At 39.1% G+C, this 22002-nt stretch overlaps 1 protein-coding gene across 1 annotated transcript; it reads left to right on the forward strand.

The window, feature by feature from the left end:
• The first annotated feature begins 841 nt into the window (after positions 1–841).
• Positions 842–17056, forward strand: LOC139724015 (alpha-enolase-like). The gene is made up of 14 exons (XM_071635214.1): positions 842–913; positions 3316–3422; positions 6362–6457; positions 7354–7412; positions 7753–7822; positions 8249–8382; positions 9089–9164; positions 9748–9837; positions 10512–10568; positions 12522–12667; positions 13269–13323; positions 15311–15512; positions 16208–16375; positions 16923–17056. Exons 2-14 carry the CDS (start codon positions 3335–3337, stop codon positions 16990–16992), a joined length of 1311 nt encoding a protein of 436 aa, XP_071491315.1. The 5' UTR covers positions 842–913; positions 3316–3334; the 3' UTR covers positions 16993–17056.
• The last annotated feature ends 4946 nt before the right edge of the window (positions 17057–22002 follow it).

Genomic DNA, 22002 nt, shown 5'->3' on the forward strand with positions numbered 1-22002 from the left:
ATAAGAACAAAATATAATGAATTACAAATAAATAATTGAATCATCAAAATAATGTCAGCGCGAGAGTTGTTGACAATTGTTGCTGTTGACAAAAGGCGAAGTGCCTTTCAGGGCGAATTGCTTTTCTCGTGCATCCAACGTATAACGCAACTCTCTCACCGGTAACGCAGTTCCACGTTGAATAGGCTCACTCTGTATATACTTCGGACTACACGTAAATTAGTTGTATTGAAAATTATTTCCAGGTATAATTTCCATTCTAATAATAAAAACATAGTATTTTTGGTACTAATAAGATTTAATTAGCAATAAAAATATTTCCTTTTTGCTATATCAAAAGGGAAAAATAGAGACCAAAATGTCTAATCGGATGAACTTTCAACCTCATAATTTGCATAAGTCCCTGATTTGGCTGAGGTGATCGTACAAGAACGGTAAGCACTATCTGGGCACCCGTCCCGCTTCATCATGAATATTCATCATCTACATGTATCCGTAATACCGTTAAAATACATATTTTTTTCATTTCCCGGCAGCGTTTTTACATTTCTCGGCAAAACTGAACATTTTTCCATCTCCCGGCGAGACGTTTTAACATTCCCCGTTGATGCAATTTTTCGAGATTTTTACATTTCCCGGCCATACGTTTTGCACGTATCCAGCGTTCTGCCATTTACTAGTACAGTACTCAAGTATCTTACTGCCTGATGAATATTCATGATGAAGCGGGACGGGTGCCCAAATAGTGCTTACCATACTGAACGGTGGTGGGTGATCGTGATCGAGATAGGGATCACATCACGGACGAGAAGTGCAAGTGCCAATTCACTGCAACACCGTTAGCTCTGGAAGAGGTTCGACCGGCGACTACACTCTAATACAGAGATTTCAAAAGAATTTCTGCTATCTTGCTGTAAGTAGAGAAATTTGTTATTTTCTCAGGTTCAGAAGTAATAATCGAAGACAAGTTTTCCATTACGAGCGCTTATATGATTTCTTATTAATGAATTTTTATGACTTGAAGTAACTGGTGAGCGGCGAATATTCCGGAAATATGCATAAAGGTCTACGTGCATGAATGCAGCAGACGCCTGTGTCATCACCAGCGAGGTTGTGCGTGCACATCCAGGGTTGAGGTACGGATGCGCTCCCGAGCCGAGTCCAGCAGCTTTTTGCCATGCATCGTGTGCGTGCATCCTGACACGGATTCGCAGGGCAGGCATGCATGGACAGGGCAGCCGAGGTAGCTACTGCTGCACGTACAAGATGGGGCCCATTCGTGATCAACTCAAATTTAATAAATGCATTATTGATCCCAGATATAATGCGGTAACAAGCTGTACCGTCATCACAACTTCTTCGTTGCATCAAGTAATGACCGCCCCTTCCCATTCCCACACTTCAGCAAGAAGCACAATCAGTAGATTAGCAAGAAAATGACATCATATGCACTGGGCTTTGTTGGCCTTGCATTTTTTGGCCTTGCTATGGCCCTGCCATGCCACTGGCCACTGCCGGTGATGTTAGGTGAAACAGTCTTGTTGACAATTGTATTAATTAATCACGCCACCCTACCCCAGTAACGATTAAAGCATTTGTGACCCGTTACAACAAAAGGATTCGAAAGTCGGGGGAGAACAATTTTCTGAAAATTGCATGACGTTATTCCCTTTAGACTTCTACTCTTCTACTTTAATTTCATATACGGTACCGTAGTCTATTATAGTCTATAGCACAACCCATAAAAGTACTCAGTTGCGGAGATATCGACGATCTTATTAGCACATGACATGTCAAGTGGTTGAGGAAATCAGAGTTTCAAGAAAAACGCCTTCAAAGTTTTCCTTCCAACGCTATCATATTCATGATCAACGGGAGGCGATCGAGACAGTTTTCACCACTTGGCATGCTCCTAACAAAACATCCTAGCGACCTCCGCAATGTTCGATCATTCAACTTTCAAGCTTAGCGTCAGCGGTCTACGCACGGCCAATCAGTAATCAGGATGCCAGGCACTGACCAATGAGATCACTCCCTCGTTGCTAGGGGCGGAGTCTAGCTGCAGCGCTAAATCCAAATCTTCGGACACGTTTCTGTTAACAGTTACAGGTTGTACGTTAAAAGTCTGAAAATCATTGCCTAGAAAAACGCTGATTTCTTGCCTTTCCTATTATCATTTAGCTTCGAAATTTCGGCAGATGATAGACAAAACATTAGACTACAGAATTATGCCAAAAACAGAAATCCAATTGTTTTGACCAATTTTGATGATGTGACTTCAAACTCGATTTTCTCTGCTCAGCCGTCAGCAACGTACTTTAGGATCCTTTTGTTGTAGCGGGTCACATTTAGTCACATTAGCAATGTAGAGTGTAACGTACTAGACAGAAAAAGGCATCTGTTTGGAGCTGGAGAAGGTTTTTTTTTTGTGTGTGTCATTTTTTGACATTTACATTAGCTCTCCTCCATCATTGTCCATAGCAGCATAAAGACTAAGAGGGGATTCCGTGAAGCCACACATGGAACATGAATTGTACTGTACCCACGTAAAAGTGGATATTTTCGCATGACTAATTTTTTGCGCTTGGCCGTGCAAGAAGAGCTTTGAGTTTGCATGAAATTCTAATTTCCCAGAATCAAGACATCATTATTACTGGAATAGATCCTATGGCACGCAAAAATATCTGCATGCTTTTATTTCTGCTCTAGCTTCTGGTTGTGCAAAATGTGTGAAAATTTCAACACCACGAAAATGTCCACTTTTACAGTAGGCCTAGATGTGTACTGTAAAAGTGGAAAACAAATGTTCATGTGCATTTTAACTTGGCGAGGGCCAAGATTTGCGAAATTAAAATGCACGCGGAAGTTCTTGTTTACACTAACAGTAACACTAAGTGTAACAGTGTTTTTTGACGCCGTGAATGTAGAGGCAACTTGCGAAAATTTCATGCTGCGAAAATAATTCTTGAAAATTTTATGCAGCGAAAATATTGTGTTTTACAGTACCCTTGATGACCAGATAGAGACAGATCTTTCGTTCAACGTAGAGTGTAGACACGTAGATCGTGTAGATGGATATGATTCACAGTATAAATCATTCCGGTAGATGATATTCATTGTGTTTCTTTAAACTTAAAATACATACATGTATACAAGATTATGATGACACCAACACCACTACGTACTTGATTGTCAGTTCATGTTGTGTGTACTTAATACTTGCACAAATAGAGCAAAGAAAAGTATTGTGTAGGGCAGTGTATGAAAAGTGTAGTAGAACTCATGCCATTTCACCTTTTTTATATTTACTGGCAGTCTTGAACATAATATCACCATGTCGGGGATCTCCAAGATTGTAGCCCGTGAAATCTTTGACAGCCGTGGAAACCCAACTGTTGAGGTAGACCTCACTACTGCACAGGGTACGTTTCCATTGCACTGTTTTACTTGACATTTTTTATAATGACTTTGTTTTCGTCGTTTTACTTTCCATTTTGTGGATTATATGTTGTATACATGGTTGTATTAATAGCATGCAGAAATACATTATGCTATAACATTATACAAATGACCTTGTAGGCTAGTTTGATGAGTTTATTTGATGTTTAAGTGCATTTGTCACCAATTGCCATATGGCTAGAGTTCTGAACTGATTAGTTGACCTAGTGATGTTTGACAATTCCGTTTGAGAAATCGTGTATATTTCATCAAAAATGTGCATCAGATCTATAACTTCAATTCCAACAAATTCAAAAGTTCCCCTATGTGGGAGGGGAATACTTGTATATATCCTCTTTCACTCTTCTCCCCACCTACAAATGTAGTTCCTATCCATAGATTTAGTACACCTCATTGATTTACAATTTTCCAGATATTCCATTGATTATAAATGTGTATCATGTGAGATATTTTCATTTCAACACTTAACCTGCTGAGGACAGGCTGATTTTGCTACAACACGTATTTCCCATAGACACTTGCCTGAGTATACTCCGGACTCGTCCTTAAAGGACGAGTCCATCTTCTTCTCATCCAAGCTTATCCAGCAGTGACTGCGCAGATACTTTAAAAATTCATAACTTTTGAATGGATTGTCCGATTTTTCCCAGACTTCACTCAATCCACATGTTTATGATGGTGGACTTGTCTTTTAACAAATTAAAATGCAAAATCTCTCTCATGTGGGAGGGATGGGGACACCCCTTCCACACCTGACCTCATTCCTGCTATGTAAGCCTATAGTACCGGTATTGTTTCAGTCAGGCACAAGTGCCATGTCCACACTTCAATAAGTTCAAAGGGAATGGCTAGTAACCGATCAGTGGGAATGCTGAGGGATGATTGTTCCAATCCTTGTGAAATTCATTTAAGAGTACATTATATATCTACTGTTGTGTGAAAATTATTTGCTTCAGAACGGTCTCATATTCAAGTAATGTGCAGATTAATGCCCCGTCACTGACCAGGCACGCTAACTTGGAAACATCAAACTGCACATTACTTGAATATGAGACCATTCTGAAGCAAATAATTTTCACACAACAATAGATATATACAATGTACTCTTAAATGAATCCCACAAGGATTGGAACAATCATCCTCCAGCTTTCCCACTGATTCCCACTGATCAGTTACTAGCCATCCCCTTTAAATGCATGCATGAATGGATATTAAAAGGATCTTGGAAACACAGTCGACTAAATTTATATTCAATATGACCCTTCAAGTGTGACAGAATAGCTTCCGCATGTCACTGCTAGAGGGAAAGAAAGTTTTGGATGCCTGTTTGCAGCCATAGTATTTAAAAGGTGATAAGGAAGGGAAAACAATTTGATAAAAAGAAAGATTTGTCATACACAATGTGATGTATGGCCCTACCCTCAGAGCTTTCATCATGCAGTGTACTTGAAGCTCTTCTAAAATATGAAGCAACATTAAACGCTTCATGGTGCGAAGAGGACAGTGTAGGGACTTGATGAAGAGTATACTGGCCGTGTTATGAACCTGTCTGTAAATTCCATTCATGTCAAAGAGGCATGGCTTGGGTCTCTCAGCACACTCTTATATGTCAATCCATTCATATACAGGATTGAATAAGAGCTTGAATGCCAGACTTTTCATTTATAAACAATTTCAGGAATTTCCTTGCACTCCAAAAAGAGCCTATTCTACCTCAAGGGCCCGTCTAGGTCTTTGTGCAGAAAAAGAAAAGAAAAACACTCGCTGATTGCATAAAAATATTTTGAAATGGAAGATGCACTGGTGACTGTAATTATGCAATCTGAGGACCCTTGAGTCTTGAATCTTGTACTCTCCTCCCTTCCCACATTGTTCTGCAAGCTACATTGTACAACAGTCACTGTGCGTGCAGTTTCCCTGTCCTTTGCAAGCTTTATAATAAAACGCTCACTTTTTTTTTTTTTTTTTTAAAGGGAGGAATTTAGTAAGAAGGAGTGGGCGGGATTGGGCAGAGGCATAACGTGAAGGATTTCCTGCATGGTAGTACAGTACATGTAACTTCCTTGCTAAGTAAACCTAGCTTCCTCCAAGATTTATGGTTACATTCTAGAATGACATACAACGTATCTTCATAATATTACATATTTCCATCTACTTTGGAACTGACTTAAGCTATAGCTCTTATAACAGTGTACATATGACACGACACTGCAACATTTTCTTTCGGGCATGTTCATACATGACATCTGTATGCATGCAGAGGAGCAGGTTGTCCAGTGTTTATGTGATGACACACTGCCCCAAAGTGCACAACCCCAAAGCAAATTTTGCACATTTGTCCTGTCAATTTGATCCACAGTCAATGGCGGCAAGCCCTCAAGAGAAAATCCAAAGTGGGTCTGAACTCAGAATGACATACATTGAAGGGCATCACTTGTAATGCTGATAATATGATTCATCTTGAAATGAATTCCAAACTTGATGTGTTGGGAAGAGGTGATAATCACAAAAAGATGGGTAAAAAAGATTTGTCCTCTTGTCTTGCTTATCCATTTGGTGTAAGCTCATGTGTGGTATATTTTCCTGATTAGGAGTGACATATCAAAGTAGTACACACTGTTACAATCTATAATATTCTAATATACACAATACAATATTTAGATGGCATAATAAAATAAGGAAAGCTGAGAATGACAAACTTGAGGGAAAATTCTTCTTTTATTTTTTTTTTTGGAGCACTCAATCACCATTTGATGGGGTTGCAGATTCTTTAGAGATTGTGTTTGCATTCGAACTGGAAACTTTCATTGTCAAGAATGCTTCTTTTTATGCCTCTGCCACAAAGTGGTGCCGGAGGCATTATTTTAAATGTAAAGATGTTGTTGCTTGTTACTATGACCAGGAACCTTCAGAGCTGCTGTGCCCAGCGGTGCTTCCACAGGAATCTATGAGGCTCTGGAACTGAGAGACAAGGACAAGAGCAGGTTTCTTGGCAAGGGTAAGGATCCTCCGCTTTCACTCTCTCAGGGCGTATCTGGGCAATTACCCACAGAGGGCAATTATCCCCCCCCCCCCCCCCCCCCCCCCCCAGCTAAATGCTGGTTAGTGGTAAGGTTAGAGTAAAAATTAGGGTTAGGTTTAGAGTAGGAGTTTGGGTTAGGGTTAGGATTAGGTTCAGGATTAGGGCCAGGTTGAAGGGTCTGGGGAAATTGCCCAGGGAGTAATTGCCCTAGACCCCTCTCGGGGGTTGTTAGAAGTGGGTAGCTGTGTTTGCATCTGACTCCCATTCTGTTGAGTAGTGCAACCAGAAACCAGCGCAGTAAAATAAAAACATGGGAGTATTTTTGCATGTCACATGGTCCATTGATTAATGTCTTCATTCTGTGAAATTGAAAATAATGCAAAATTCATCATACCCAGCCGAGTGTGAAAAATTACTCTCGCAAAAATAACCTTTTTACAGTACAAGAGATAAGGCAGTGACTGTGTTTTGTGATTTTGTACATATTTCAAATGATAGGCAGTTACAATGTACAGTGCACAGAGGTTCGTATGTCTGCTTTATGAGATATTTGGTCATTGCCTACTGTACAACCAGGAGATTTAATCTCTTGTCACCACCTCTTATTCAAATCATCAGTTGTAGGAGTCTAGTGTTATATGTAAGGAGATTGGGAGAGTGCATTTGCCTAGTCTAGAAATCAGGTTTTATTGAAAAGAACAAAAGCTGTGTAGAAACAAAATTTTAGTATTTTGTAAGGTACAAACTGTATGATCCATCAGGAAAGACAGTGTCTGTGGGCACATATTCATATGATCATTGATTGCGCATGCATACGTCTTCACACACAACCCACAATCCTTTGACTGGTCCTCCCTTTCAATATTTTGCAGGTGTCTTGAAGGCCATCGGTAACATCAATGATGTCATCGCTCCTGCTCTCATCTCCAAGGTTAGTTTATGGTAGACATTTTTTTTTTCTACTCTCCCCACACAGTGCATGTGATACGATACCATATTCCTGTTTGTCAAGCTGCCAGTTCAATTCCTTGCCGTATTGAGAGCAGTTCCCACCATAAAATTATATTCTGAAAGTATGTGCACTTTTGCCTATTTTCATAGAAATGTTGATGCATGGTATTTGTCATTTTGTAGGTCCTGTGGAAGATGTGTCTCTTTTCAAAAATATATCTGTTTGTTTGGTTGCATGTGTGTATGCGTGTGTGTGTGTAGATTTTAAGAAACAAGGAAAGTTTGGGGAATCATTGCTGTATGGTGTTTTTTCTTTTCAGGGAGTGGATGTCACAAAGCAGGAGGAGATTGATAAAATAATGCTTGATCTTGATGGCACAGACAACAAAAGTGAGTTTTATGAAGCCCCTAGTAAACCCAGAGTATGACTATGATTTATGATTTAAAAGAATAAAGATTATACTTACAATATACTTCCACAGTCACATGTCATGTGCTCCTGAAGCGCACTGGTGAACTTTTGTTTTTCATGTCCTTCTGAAAGATATGTGGGTGAGAAGATACTTTTTTTAAAACACAGATTTATGTATTATGTATTGTTTTATAGCCATGAAGGTGAAGAAGTTTATGAGTTTCTGTAATATAAGTACAGTGTAGTGGCTTTAGCCATTGAAAAGGATTTTATAGCGGGGTATGAAATATTCCAGAAGAAAATTGTCCAGAATAAGTTGATGAGGAAATCAAATTATCTTTTCTTTAATGAGTTATGAATTGTGAGCCTGTGATAAGTTATGTGTTTGATATGTCTCTTTCCAGCTAAGCTTGGGGCCAATGCCATCCTAGGAGTGTCCCTGGCTGTCTGCAAGGCCGGAGCTGCCCACAAGGGAGTTCCCCTCTACCGCCACATCGCTGATCTGGCCGGAAACAGCACCGTCATCCTGCCATGCCCGGTAATGACATGCTTGTAGAGTACTAAAACTGTGTGAAATACTGTAAAACAAGGAATGTTCACATGCATTTTAATTTCGCGAATTTCACGAGAGGAAGCATTCACGAAATCAAAATACACGCAAAATTCTTGTCTACACAATATGCAGTGGACGCAAGTGGCAATTTTCGAAAATTTCATGCCGCGAGAAAGGTAATCAGCTCCAATTTGCAAAATTTTCATGCTGGGAATATATCTTATTTTACAGTATTTGAAAGAGAACTATGTATATTCCTAAAGTGGTTTGTGGAAAGAGCTGGTGGAGCAGCTTGGGCTGAGTACATGAGCTTGTATGTATATCATTCAAAACTTACTCCACTATGCAAGAGAGCTTCCTCAGTCCTGTGCAAAGCCCATGGAGATGTCAGAACTCTGTAGGAAAGGATTAACTGTGTGTAACATTACAGTGGAAGACATTTATACAGGCACAGTTCTAATCAGTTTACATACCAATTACTTTTTCATTTATTTCATACGTTAACATAAATTATGTATAATTGATAAAAAATAAACCAAGTAATATGGATTAAACAATGACAACAAATTGAGTATGTTGGGATTGCTAGGTTATTTGTTTCCGAGGTAATTGCACAATAACAGTGCTGTGTCGGTACAGTACCTTGTGATGTCAAGGTTGTTAGTTTGATATTTGTGTCTCTTTGTTCCAGGCATTCAATGTCATCAATGGAGGTAGTCATGCTGGCAACAAACTGGCCATGCAGGAATTCATGCTGCTTCCAACAGGTAAGGAAATTTGTATGTTACCTTTTCAGATTAATTGTTTCCATGCACCAGGCTGAGGAGTTGCTCAAGCTAATGCTGTTTAGAGAGAATTTCTGTAGTGTTGAACAGTATAATGTTGTATCACTTTTATGTTTAAATGATATAAATTAAAGCATTCTCATATGACTATCTCAGAGAATAGGAGTCCTGTCTTTATTGCAACCCCTGTGAACCCCTGTTGTGGCTTACAGTACAAGAAAGTACGAGAGGACGGCTAGAAAGCAGTTCCAAAACAGAAATGGTAGCAACTTGAGTGAGCATACCAAAGTACTGAATTCATTGTGATGATACAAGCAGCTTTTCTCAGTCATCAGCATGGAATGGATTAAAAATCCTTGTGATCTTGCACGTTTATGTTTTTATATAGATTCAAATGTATTGCTGGTGTACAGTGTATGTCGCTGTGCTGACACGCGTCACTGTGCTACATACTCCCGTTACATCCATTGCCAAAGTAGCCTTCATGCTTGCTTACTTGTAGTTGTCTTTATTTTGTGATGCATAATTTTATTTATTGAATTTTTGGCTCTTTTTCCTTTGATAGGAGCAACCTCCTTCCAGGAAGCCATGCGTATGGGAGCCGAGATTTATCAGAACCTCAAGGCAGTCATCAAGAAGAAGTACGGTCAAGATGGTAGGTGCTCATTTGTCATACACTGTATCCAAGTAATATTTTTATAGCACAGTATGTTGTTGATGTGGTCGCATCAATTTTCATGGCTGAGGAATCAACTGCCTTTTCTGTTCATCATTTGCTTATAGTTTCACATACTGTAGAACCAGAAATTTTTGCGTGCATTTTGATTTCACAAATTTCACAAGAGCCAAGATTCCCAAAATTTGATTGCACGAGAAAGTTCATGTCAACGCTCTGTGTATTGAATGATAGTGGCAATTCGCAAAAATGTCATGGTGCGAAACAGGCCGCCAACTCCCATTCCAAAAAATTTCATGCTGCAAAAATTTACTTATCGCAATGATTTTCACATTTCATGAAAAAAAATCGTGGGACATTTATGTTCCACGATAGTTGTTACATGTTGTGGTTTTGTGTCTGAATTATTGTTATTTTAGAATGAATTCAAAGTTTTACTTCTGAAGTTTGTAATAGATTAAAAGTTATACTTTTGAATTTTGTTCTTTTTTGTGATGTAGTCGCAAGAATGACCATTTACCTGCTGAAAAATAACTGCTATCAAGTCAGTGTTTTCTTTAGTGATATCTTACTGTAAACCATTCTCCAAGCTAATGTGAGATTCATGTATTGTATGTCACAATGTGTCTGTAATATTATCTTCTGCCATGTAGCCACAAATGTTGGAGATGAGGGAGGCTTTGCTCCAAACATCCTGGAAAACAAAGAAGGTGAGAAGCAAACAATATTATTCTCTGCAACATGATGAGAACTCAACAGTGGTATTACAATGAAGAATATTAGTAGCCATATATTTAGGGAGTCTAATTTTTCACGAATCAGGACTTGCCGACAATTTTGTGAGTGTTCATATTCGATAACAGTAATGAAGGGAACATATACTCATGCACATTGCATTCATGTCGAGGTCAGAGTTCGCGAATGGCACCCAACTCTTGAAATTCGCAAAAAGAAAAAAACTTGCAAAACATACATCATAGGCCTATACTGTAGTCTACTGGAAAGGGACAACTTGAAAATTTCTTTGACAGTTCTGAAGTCAGCGGGAGCAATAGAAGACATGTTTCAAGAAGGATGCATTCATATGTATGGAACAAAATTTTAAAAAGATCTGGAAGAATAGCATAATGAGAAATTTGTTGGCAATATGCGTTAAGAAAGAATGGTTACATTGTAACATGCACTTTTGAAAGAAACATTCTATTTTCATGAAGTGGTGTCACTCTGGCTGTCAAAATCATTTCATTTTCAAAATCCATAAGCAGGGAATTTTTATTGAGTTTTATTTTAGAACACATAGTGTCAAATGCTGTTCACAGCATGTCATGTCGATCTTTTTTGGAGGCATTTGTTAGTTCAGAATTGATAGGTTTATCCTGCTTTTTGCTGTATTTTCTCTCTTCTTCAAAATTGTCGCTAGGGCGACAAGACCTCATATCTACAAAATGTCAAATGTTCAGGAGAGCCGCAAAACATGGCAGCCAAAGCACTATAGCGAATGGAATAGCCTTTCCTTTGACATGCTGTGGTGGCGTCATTTTGGGGGTAAGACAGTTAGAATTTAGACAGGGCATCATTTAACCGATTATTTGACCATAAATCCAAAAACGTCATTTTCACCAATATTTGAGATACAAGGTCTTCTCACTATAGTGACATTAGTCTTGTTATTTTCAATTCTTTACTTGTATCATGTACACTACATCATTCTTGTATCAATTTTATTCACATTTTTATATCAGGGCATCCCAACACCTGTTTGTACAACTTCTTGGGACATGTCCTCCTTTATCAGTTCACTGTGTAGCTGTCATGTTCCATATAAATGTACCCCTGTATTTCGTGTTTGTGATTGATCCAACTGGCATTACTGTATCAGAATTGAAATTAGAATTGAATTTGAAATTGAAATTGATTCTGTTCATTTTGAATCTGTCAATGCCACAATGGCCACAAGTAAGCATTAATGCCAACTTGTTTCATGTTATTTTACTTTTCACAAAGTGCACTGAGAAATTTCAGTGTAATGCAAAATGACTCATTTCAACACCAAATCGCTAGGTCAAGCTTGTTCTCCCACAATCATATCCACAATCTCTACACATAATTTCTCGAAAGATTTCCTCAAGTTTGAAGTTTTTACATATGTAGCGCCGATATGTCAGTAGGCGATTGAGAGTTCACCAATATTGCAAACAAGAAATTTAAGAGTATGTCCGCAAAATTGATCTGGAACTTGGGGCTTTGGTTTGTTTGTTTGTTTGTTTGCTTATTTTCCATCTGAGTAGACAGCTGGATAGCCCACATTCAGCTACACTAAGCTGGTCTACCATGGGGTCTAGTTTGATGTGAGGCGGGACCACTTCACCAGGTTAAACACCCTGCTCTTTGCGATGAATGAATGAAGCGGGGTCTTTTACGTGCATGAGTTAATATGTGACTCTCATAAACGGGACCTCCATTTTATGTCCTATCCGAGGGATAGAGTGTTTTGCCTCTTGCTAGAGGGGACGGTATGTTTATACACAACATTGATCAGTCCAGACTCAGCTTCGAACCCGGTCCTTAGGATCGTGAGGCAGACGCGCTACCGACTGAGCCAACTCACCACCCTTTGTGGTGTGCAGTGAGTGAAGGACATGTTTTCTCTTCTTTCTCTATAGCTCTGAATTTGATCATGGTAGCCATTGAGGCAGCTGGCTACACAGGAAAAATCAAGATTGGCATGGACGTGGCAGCATCAGAATTCCACCGCGATGGCAAGTACGACCTCGACTTCAAGAACCCCAACAGCGACCCCAGTAAATTTGTGAGTATTTGTTCTTGTTTTGATGACTCGTTTTCTTCTTTCCTCTTCTTTTTCTTCTCAGCCTATCCTTGTGTGTGGTGATATGTTGTGTGTAAACACACAATTAGACCATACCTTTAAAAAGATAAAAAATAAAATCACTGTTTTTTTTTTGTGGGAGGTCAAATAGACTTATTGCAAGGGGGAACCATGTCTTTTAGGTAAGATGAGGAATGCAAAATCACAAAGTAAGAATTAAACAGTATTGTTAAATACAAGGATAAGATTTAGTTTGTGTTCTTTTGTTTTTTTAAAGAGTGATTTTCAGTTGAAATACATCCTCTTGGAGAAACAGATGAGTTTTGTTAGCTTTACCAGTCATTGTATAGACCATATTTTGTTGTCACTTGTAGATCGGTGCTGTTGATATTTCATGAGTAAGTCTTTGTGCCCCCTTGTGCTTGCACACGCTTTCTTTTTTGTACTTTGGTAATGAATTACAAATTATTACAAATCGAAATGCTGATTTCATGTAGATAATACTACTCATATTAGATGGATGCTTGTTTTTTAGTTTGTATGTGACCCCGGAGTGCCTGTATTACTTTTGTATATTTTACAGCTCACCTCAGGTCAGCTGGCCGATGTCTACCAAAGTTTCATCAAGGACTACCCAGGTATTATGGTGATTCTTTTGTGTGTGTGTGTGTTTGTTTGTGTTGTATATGTTTTTGGACCCAAATAGATCACAATGCAAGTCACTTAGAATTTTGCCACCATGGGTGACAAAACTTCAAAGGGCATTTGAATATTGACTGTAATACAGAAATTAAGACTCATAAAGCAAGAAGAAAACTAGAGTGAATCAAACTGTAAGATATGGCACAAACTTGGTGTATGCTGGACATTGTAAAAGAAACAGTGGTTATCTTTCTTTTGAATACCTGATTGAACCTTATCTTTCCTTGATTGCAAAGACTGTGTATGAAAACATTTGATTGTGTAGAAGAGATTAAATGTGAGTGATGTAGGTGATAGCGACTGTAATGGACTTCAGAATGCCTGTACTGTGATGGCAGCAGATTTGTCAATGTTAGCACTGAATTTAGGTCATCCCTAGACATACAGTGAAGCACATGGCTGGTAGAAGAGGTTTTTGGTTTGCAACCAGTCCCATGTTCTTCCATGCTAGATGTACTGCTGTGATCTTGATCTTCCCTAGGACTTCATAATGGTCAAATGGTCAAAGTAGTGGTCTTGTAGAGCACAATGATGACTCTTACTGTAGGATCACCACAACAGCAAAGGCTATCTGATGTATCGTTGCACATCAGAATCACTGCATAACATACCGGATGTCAACAACAAAACAAAAGATTACACAATCAGACTTTCTGCAATGATAAACTGTTGAAATAGTGAATCAATCAAAATGCAATTTCAAGGTATAAAACTATGACTTTATTACCTACATTAATTCAGAAAACCCCATTCACTTTACTTCAGTGGTCACAGAGAAATTTTGGTCGTTGTAGAGCATGTCAGGAATCCCATCCCTCCAAGTTTTGTCCATTGCGTTCACACCTTACAAATATGCAGTTATTCATTATGTTGTTCTCGCACAGAACTGTAATATTATGTGACATGATTTTATATTTGTATAGTTGGGTTGTACAGGACCTAGATGTAAAACAGCACTCACCTGCTGATTTTGTTACCCTGTCAAAATATGTTGAAATAAATAAATAAATGAATGAATGAATGAATGAATGAATGAATGAATGAATGAATGAATGAATGAATGAATGAATGAATGAATGAATGAATGAATGAATGAATGAATGAATGAATGAATGAATGAATGAATGAATGAATGAATGAATGAATGAATGAATGAATGAATGAATGAATGAATGAATAAATAAATAAATAAATGACATAATATCTTTAACAAGTATTTTAGCTTGTATTTTTTCATTTATAATTAACAAAATAAATAATCGACAGAAAATAGAACAGACTTTTGTTGAGCTTTCAAGTATTGGTAAAGTGTTAAAAAGTGAATGATTAAGGAAAGATACTGAAATATACCCTCATGTAGTATTCATATATCACTGTAACATCATGCACAGAATTTGATTTTATTTGTTAGTTGTCCTGTCAGATGTGAGCAAACAATATTTTCATTCATATGGATACCAACAGGATCCAAGTGTTAAACATTGGAGAACAGACCCATGACATGCTTTACCATGATCCACATTTCATTGTGACCACATAACCAGATAGAGGGGGTTTTCTGCAAGATGTAGGTAAGAAGTGATAGTTTCATACCCTGAAATAGCATTCAGATTTTTAAAGTATCACGGAATATTTTTTTCAAAGGGGGGGGGGGGGCGAAGGGGGGCATACTGTATAGATCAGACAAAAACATCTTATATCAGAAGATTACTGAACAATTTTTTTAACATTTCAAACATTTTAAAGAAACATTTGTAGACATGCTGGAAAGTCAAGGAATAAGTTTATGTCTTTCTCTTGCATTCTGCTCTAATCTCCCAACATGTCAAACTATGTCATGAAATGCAGTCTTGAGAGACAGCTTGGTTCATTGAGATGCCTGTTTTATTGAGCAAGGAGTCCTGTGATTATTGTATTCTGTAGTGGTCTCCATTGAGGATTGCTTTGACCAGGACGACTGGAACGCGTGGTCAGAGTTCTGTGGCAAAACAGACATCCAGATTGTGGGCGATGACTTGACCGTCACCAACCCGAAGCGCATCAAGCAGGCCGTGGATGTCCGCGCCTGTAACTGCCTACTGCTGAAGGTCAACCAGATTGGGTCCGTCACGGAATCCATCGAAGCGTAAGTTAAGCGTCAAGAGTCTTCACAGTTTTTCTTTTCAGTGGGGATTTCTGACTGAGTGAATATTCTGATGGCCCAGCCATAGACTTGGAGGTAGATCTCACTGTCCGCTTCTCAGTAAATTTACTCTAACCTGTTGGGCCCTCTGCATTGCACACTCTCACTTAGCAAGCTTTACATTGTATCATCAACAATTACTGTAAAACAAGGAATGTTCACGTGCATTTTAATTTCGCGAATTACCGAGCGCCAAGATTCGCAAAATTAAAATGCATGCGAAAGTTGTTGTCTACACTATATGCATTGAATGCCAGTGGCAGTTCGCGAAAATTTCATGCCGCAAAAAAGGCCGTCGGCTCCAATTCGCAAAAAAAAAAATCATGTCGCGAATATATCATGTTTTACAGTTAGTATTAAAGTAACCCCCAACCTTGACTGACAGCGCAATGGAAGGTAGACAAGGTAGTCAGATAAAACAATACAAAGGTCATTGTGATACAGCAGTAATTAGGTGGATTATGCAATAATCAATTTTTGAGAGTTCATTTCAGAACATCTGCACCAATTTGCACAGAAAGTAAGACAACATGTTTGTCATTTGATGAACTGTATGTTCATTCATTGACTCCAGTAGTATCACCACAGCAGAAATCAACATTTCTTTCTGAAGTCATCTGTGCGTCATTTCTCAACAGGTGCAAGCTGGCCCAGTCCAGTGGATGGGGAGTAATGGTCAGCCACCGCAGCGGAGAGACAGAGGACACCTTCATCGCTGACCTCGTGGTGGGCCTCTGCACCGGTCAGATCAAGACCGGTGCCCCCTGCAGGTCAGAGAGGCTGGCCAAATACAACCAGATCCTCAGGTGAGAAGCCAATTGCCTTTATGCCAGAATTAATTTTATCCAACTCTTGATCTAACTTTGGTGTGAACTGTGAACTTTCATACCTGTGCTAATAGAAATAGAGCAAGACTTGTTCCATTCTGTAGAATTTTCACTGCAGGCAGCACATAAATAAGGTGTACTTTGAATTTTCATTTTGACCATAAACCTCAGACAGTAACTTTAATTACTTGAATGTAGAAATTGAGAGAGATTTAACCTGCTGGTTGCAGTTATGTTCAGATTTGATCTTTGTGATTCAGTCTAGTCTTTAGAGATTTAGAAATACAAGCAATGGTGGTGTGCAGTTCCTTGTCGGGGTAATGCACAATTGTGCTGTTTCTTTTACATTACAATTTATTCAAATTTTGTCTGCTGAGATGATAATCAATATGTCCACATGTCCTTTAATCTTAGGCACATTATCATGAAGTCCTTACTTCTGATGGCAATGCAGTGAAATAAGAATGTAATTCCTCTGTTGAATGTCTGTCTCCGTCCTTTTCATTAATTTTCTGTGTCACCATAGAATCGAAGAGGAGCTAGGGGCCAAGGCTGTGTTTGCTGGAGAGAAATTCCGCCACCCACTCAAGCAGTAGACAGTGCTAAACTTGTGATGCGCCTGGTCAGTGACTGGCTGGAGCCGAGTGCTGGATGTCTGAAAACAATATCTTCCCATCTTTGTTTTTTTTATGACAATGCTTTGCACTAGATAGAAATTAGCCCCTTTAGGCCCATTTTGTGTATTGCCAAAATGCTGTGTAATAAGAGAGGTGACATGAAATTCTAAAGGTACATTTTGGCATGTCAATGCCTATTTTTATTATTTATACAAGTACTAAAAGTACTCTCTCAAGAGATTTGTTTATGTTGTTCAGAGTATAATCCCACAATAATATGTATAGATTGAGAAACTGCATGAGGAAATCATATTTAGGAAGTGTGGCTCCCTCTATTGGGGACCTGAGGTGGAAGTGCTGTTCGTGTTGTCAGTATTGCATGCATTGGGTAGATACTGTCTATCTGCAGTGAACAGCCCCCTCTAGTTCGGTACAGTGCAGTTATCCCTGGCAATTAGCTGTCTTGGAAGGCCAGAATCATTTTTATGTACCAGGTATATTGAATACTAATAGCTCCCTCTGTATGGCTTTGAAGGTAAATGATGTGCTTGTGTCAGTATGGTAGATGGAAGAAATCAGTGCATTGCATGTTTGCAGCATGTTAAGGAAGCTGCCTTGCAGAGAAATATTCTTCATGTAGCCACAGAGTCATTTAGGTAAATGCAGTAAAGTGAAATAAGTGATTGCATTCCTATACAATGTAAATGCTATTCACTCATTCAGTGTACCTCCAGGTGATATCACTTATATTTCTTTAACAATGTTTGTGATATTTTAAACATTGCAAATCGTTACCCCTACCAAGCCTTGTACTCATTCAACCTATGTAATCCAACCATTGCCAAAACAGAGATATTACCTTTCGTAACGAAATGTCTTGCTATATGATATATTTATAGGGAGGTGTTTCTTGATAGAGTTATGATAAGTGATTGATGTGGGAAATCAGAGTATTTGATTGTACGAGAAATCTCAAAGGAGGATCTTGGATCCAGTGTTTGTAGAATGTAGCTACATTTGTTTGATGTGCAAACAAATAAAGTCTAGATCGATTGGTGACAGGAAACGAAAGACTGTTTTGTCTGTTATGTGGGATTTAGCGTCCTTATTGATCCTTCTCCATAGCCGTATTGAAAGGGTATTGGGGGGGGGGGGGGGAGTTTATTATAACATGGACCTAAATAATCATGACAGTTACATTGTTACACATACAATGTATATCAGGTTTCAAGGTTCCACGGTAGTTAAGTTGTTGCTCATCCATCCCACTGATTAATACTAGTACTGACACTGACTAGCTGTGTGATGTTTCACGTGTTAAACAACTTGACGTTTGAATTTTCTAGAAAGCTAGTTCACATTTACAGAGTGAGCATGTGCAGATTAAAGTCACTGCAAACTTCCTTTTTCGAGTTGACTTGTACCTGAGGTACTTTAAAAAAAGGGGAATACTGTGAAGCAAGATATTTTTGTGGCATGAAGTTTGCATAAATTGGAGCCGATGCCCTTTTCACATCATGAAATTTTTGTAAATTGCCACTGACATTCAGTGCACATACACAGTAGCACATACAAGAACTTTCAAGTGCGTTTTAATTTCACAAATCTTGGCTCTCGCAAAATTTGTGAATTTAAAATGTACATGAACATTTCTTGTTTTACTGTAGGTCTTCGTGGAAACTATGTAATAGATATTCACATATCAGGAATATACGTATTTAAATTTACATTTTTAGATAGCACTTTTTGCTTGGTTGTTTTCACCTGTTCTAATTAATGATTAATCTCCGTATGGGTAAAGTCTGTTTCTCCATAAAGTCATTACAGGCCATTGCTAACTGTGATAGTAGCTCATAACCTTTTTTCCCCTCCCCACAGAACATTAACCAACAAAAAGAAACGGTCACAATCAAATGTGAACAACTCCTGCAGCTGCTACTGCTACCTATGCTCACACTCTTTCTACTACTATCACTATCAATACCGGTTCCATTACATTTTCTTTTGCGACAGTTGTTTCATGAAATATCTGCACGTGTAATAAAAGCCAAACATAAAACCTACCTACAAACATAACCCTATTAAACCGTAATCCTAATCCTCACAGTAAGATAAACCTATAACCTGATCACAACCCTAACCCTAAGTCCTTAGAGAAAATAAGACCGGAAAAGGAGCAAATGTCGTATCACCATAACTACCACTTCTACTTATCTATCTATCTTCTTCTCTTTCTCTTTCCTCTCCTCCTTCATCGCCCCTACTTTTCTCTGTCTTTTTTTAGCTCACCTGAGCCGAAGGCTCAAGTGAGCTATTGCGATCGCTCTTCGTCCGGCGTCCGTCGTGCGTCTTCCGTCGTCCGTCGTCCGTCGTGCGTTGTCCGGCGTCCGTTGTCCGTCGTGCGTACACATTTTACATTTTCATCTTCTTCTTGAGAACCCCATGACCGATTTTCACCAAACTTGGCAGGTAGCACCCCTAGGGGGGATAGGATCTCAATTTGTTCAAATGGGCACCATGGTCCACCTGGGAGGCCCCAGGGGGGCCCAAACGCACTAGAATTAAAGAATCTTTAAAAATCTTCTTCTCTAGAACCACAAGTGATAGGGCTTAGTTGATACTATGAGTAAGTACATTGATGACTGTAGTTTCAAGTTTGTTCATGGGGGAATCAGGGTTGCCCCCCTTGGGACCCAGGGGAGGGGGGTGGGGAGGGGACCTGTGGGGCCTAAATTGTACATTTTCATCTTCACTTTGAGATTGCCATGTCTGATTTTCACCAAACTTAGTAGGTAGCATCCCTAGGGGGATAGGATCTCAATTTGTTCAAATGGGCACCATGGCCCATCTGGGGGCCCCAGGGGACCCAACCCCCTAAAATTAAGGAATCTTTAAAAATCTTCTCTAGAACCAGAAGTGATAGGGCTTACATAATACTATGAGTTAGTACATTGATGACTGTAGTTTCAAGTTTGTTCATTGGGTTGGTGGAATCAGGGGTGGTCCCCCCCCCCCCCCCCCCCCTTGGAACCCAGGAGAGGGGATGGGGAGAAGTCCTACAGTTGTAATGGAGCTTGAATTGTACTTGCTCATCTTCTTCTTGAAAACCTCATGATGAATTTTGACCAAACTTAGCAGGTAGCATCCCTAGTTGTATATGTGTAGAATCTCAATTCCTTCAATGGGCACATGTCCCTCTTGGGGGCCCTCTCATCCCAATACTTGGGACGTGCACCATCTGATGGCAGGGGTCCCAATGGTCATTTCCTGCAAATATTATGCACAAACTCACAATTGCAAGACGGGTCTCGTAGAATTATGCCTCAGATTGTGTGATGGTACGATGTAGTAACTGCTGTGTGGAAAAGAATGTTCCATTATTAAGAGAGTTTCACAAGAAAAACGCCTGAAATTGTTGTATGAAACTTTTCTTGAATAATGTGTGTTAAAAGAAAACAAGTAAGAAGACGATATTTTTTTTTTCTATTTTGAATTATTTTATATATCTATATTTATTTATTTATTTGTTTATTTATTTATTTATTTATCTGTCTATTTATTTATTCATTTATTCATTTATTATTGTTATTGTTTTTTTTTGTTTTTTTTTTTTGCAAATGCTTGCTGGAAAGAGACATGGGAGACTCAAAGTTCTCTTTGTGTATGTAGATGATGCGCAATGAGGATGTGGAAAAAATAATCACCAAGCCACACACTTACTCATCACTCCGCCTGTGTCACCCGGTGGTTTTTATGCCATCGCTGAAGCACTGGGGTAAATGGAGCTCTTTTACGATGGCCAGGTCATACAAGCAAAGACAAAGAAACTACAACAATTGCGTTTTAGTGGCGCGTTAAAGGAGAGGACGCACACAATTTCCACATTAAGGTGAGATGTAGGAAACTGTTAATGGCCAAACAAAAGGTTGATGTTGCTGTTGTCGGCTCGAGACGAGTACAGGAAAGGGGGTTGGTGGTGATGGGGGTTTGAGAGAGGGGGGAGGGGGTGATTCGGGGGCAGGGACTCGAACTGTATAATGACTCGTAACCTCGCTAATACCATGGTGTCTCTGAGTCACCCAGCACGCAATTCCTGTGTAATTCCCTCACCGCTGATGCACCACAGAAGTCGTGCCCTTACATTGATGCTTGATCGTCTTTACACCGCTGTCATAGACCTAACATTTCACATCGAACCAAACTCTCTGGCCCGTATTCTGCTAAAACCTTAGACGGAGTTTAAACCCACGTCTGGGTCTAAAAGGGTTTAAACCTTGGTCTACAGTAGAATACGGGCCTCTGTGTCTCCAAACCTCATATGCTGGTTGACATACTGTTTTGAGAAATCATTGCACGTAATTTTTTTTTTTAGGGACCTGTCGTTCTTAATTTGTCAAAATATGTTCACGTATGCATCAAGGCCTAGAGGGATTTTGATGGAGATTGCCAAAATCCCAAACCCACGTGATGTGTAATGCAGCCTTTTGATAGATATCAAGCATTTGATAAAGGCAGTAAGGCACTCCTGGTTTATCCCAGCGCCTGTTGGTGTGTCGTGATGCACAGAATAATTCACTAATTCTGACTAGACCGGTAACCCATTATGTGAGCGATCTTAAACACGAGAAATGAAACCGTCCTCATTACATGTATTGTTTTGCCAAATAGGGCCTAATGGTGACGATGATGATGGTGATGATTCTAACACTGCTACTGCTATCCTGTTGGTAATGATAATAATAGTAGTACAATGATGATGAAAATAATAATATAAGATAGGCATAATAATTGTAATAGTAATGATGATGATAATAATGATGGTAATAGTAGTAATAATAATAATAATAATGATAATAATAATAACAACAACAACAGGCAGCATGATTTGCTTTAATTATCATACGTGCAGTTAAAGTGTTGATGTAAACAGTGTTAAAATGGGAGGGTATAGCGAAGGGCGATCCGAGGGTTGTGTGGAAGCCCCCCCCC

This window comes from Diadema antillarum, unplaced genomic scaffold, assembly GCF_040938485.1.
Source record: "Diadema antillarum isolate AM-2024a unplaced genomic scaffold, OU_Dant_1.0 scf00000205, whole genome shotgun sequence".
Taxonomy (NCBI): domain Eukaryota; kingdom Metazoa; phylum Echinodermata; class Echinoidea; order Diadematoida; family Diadematidae; genus Diadema; species Diadema antillarum.

Bases quoted from the DNA above. Each gene is read 5' to 3' on its own strand.
- LOC139724015 (XM_071635214.1), top strand. From the start codon at position 3,335: ATGTCGGGGATCTCCAAGATTGTAGCCCGTGAAATCTTTGACAGCCGT. The intron at 9,838-10,511 runs GTAGGTGCTCAT...TCTGCCATGTAG, and splicing joins GAAGAAGTACGGTCAAGATG to CCACAAATGTTGGAGATGAG. The intron at 12,668-13,268 runs GTGAGTATTTGT...TATATTTTACAG, and splicing joins ACAGCGACCCCAGTAAATTT to CTCACCTCAGGTCAGCTGGC.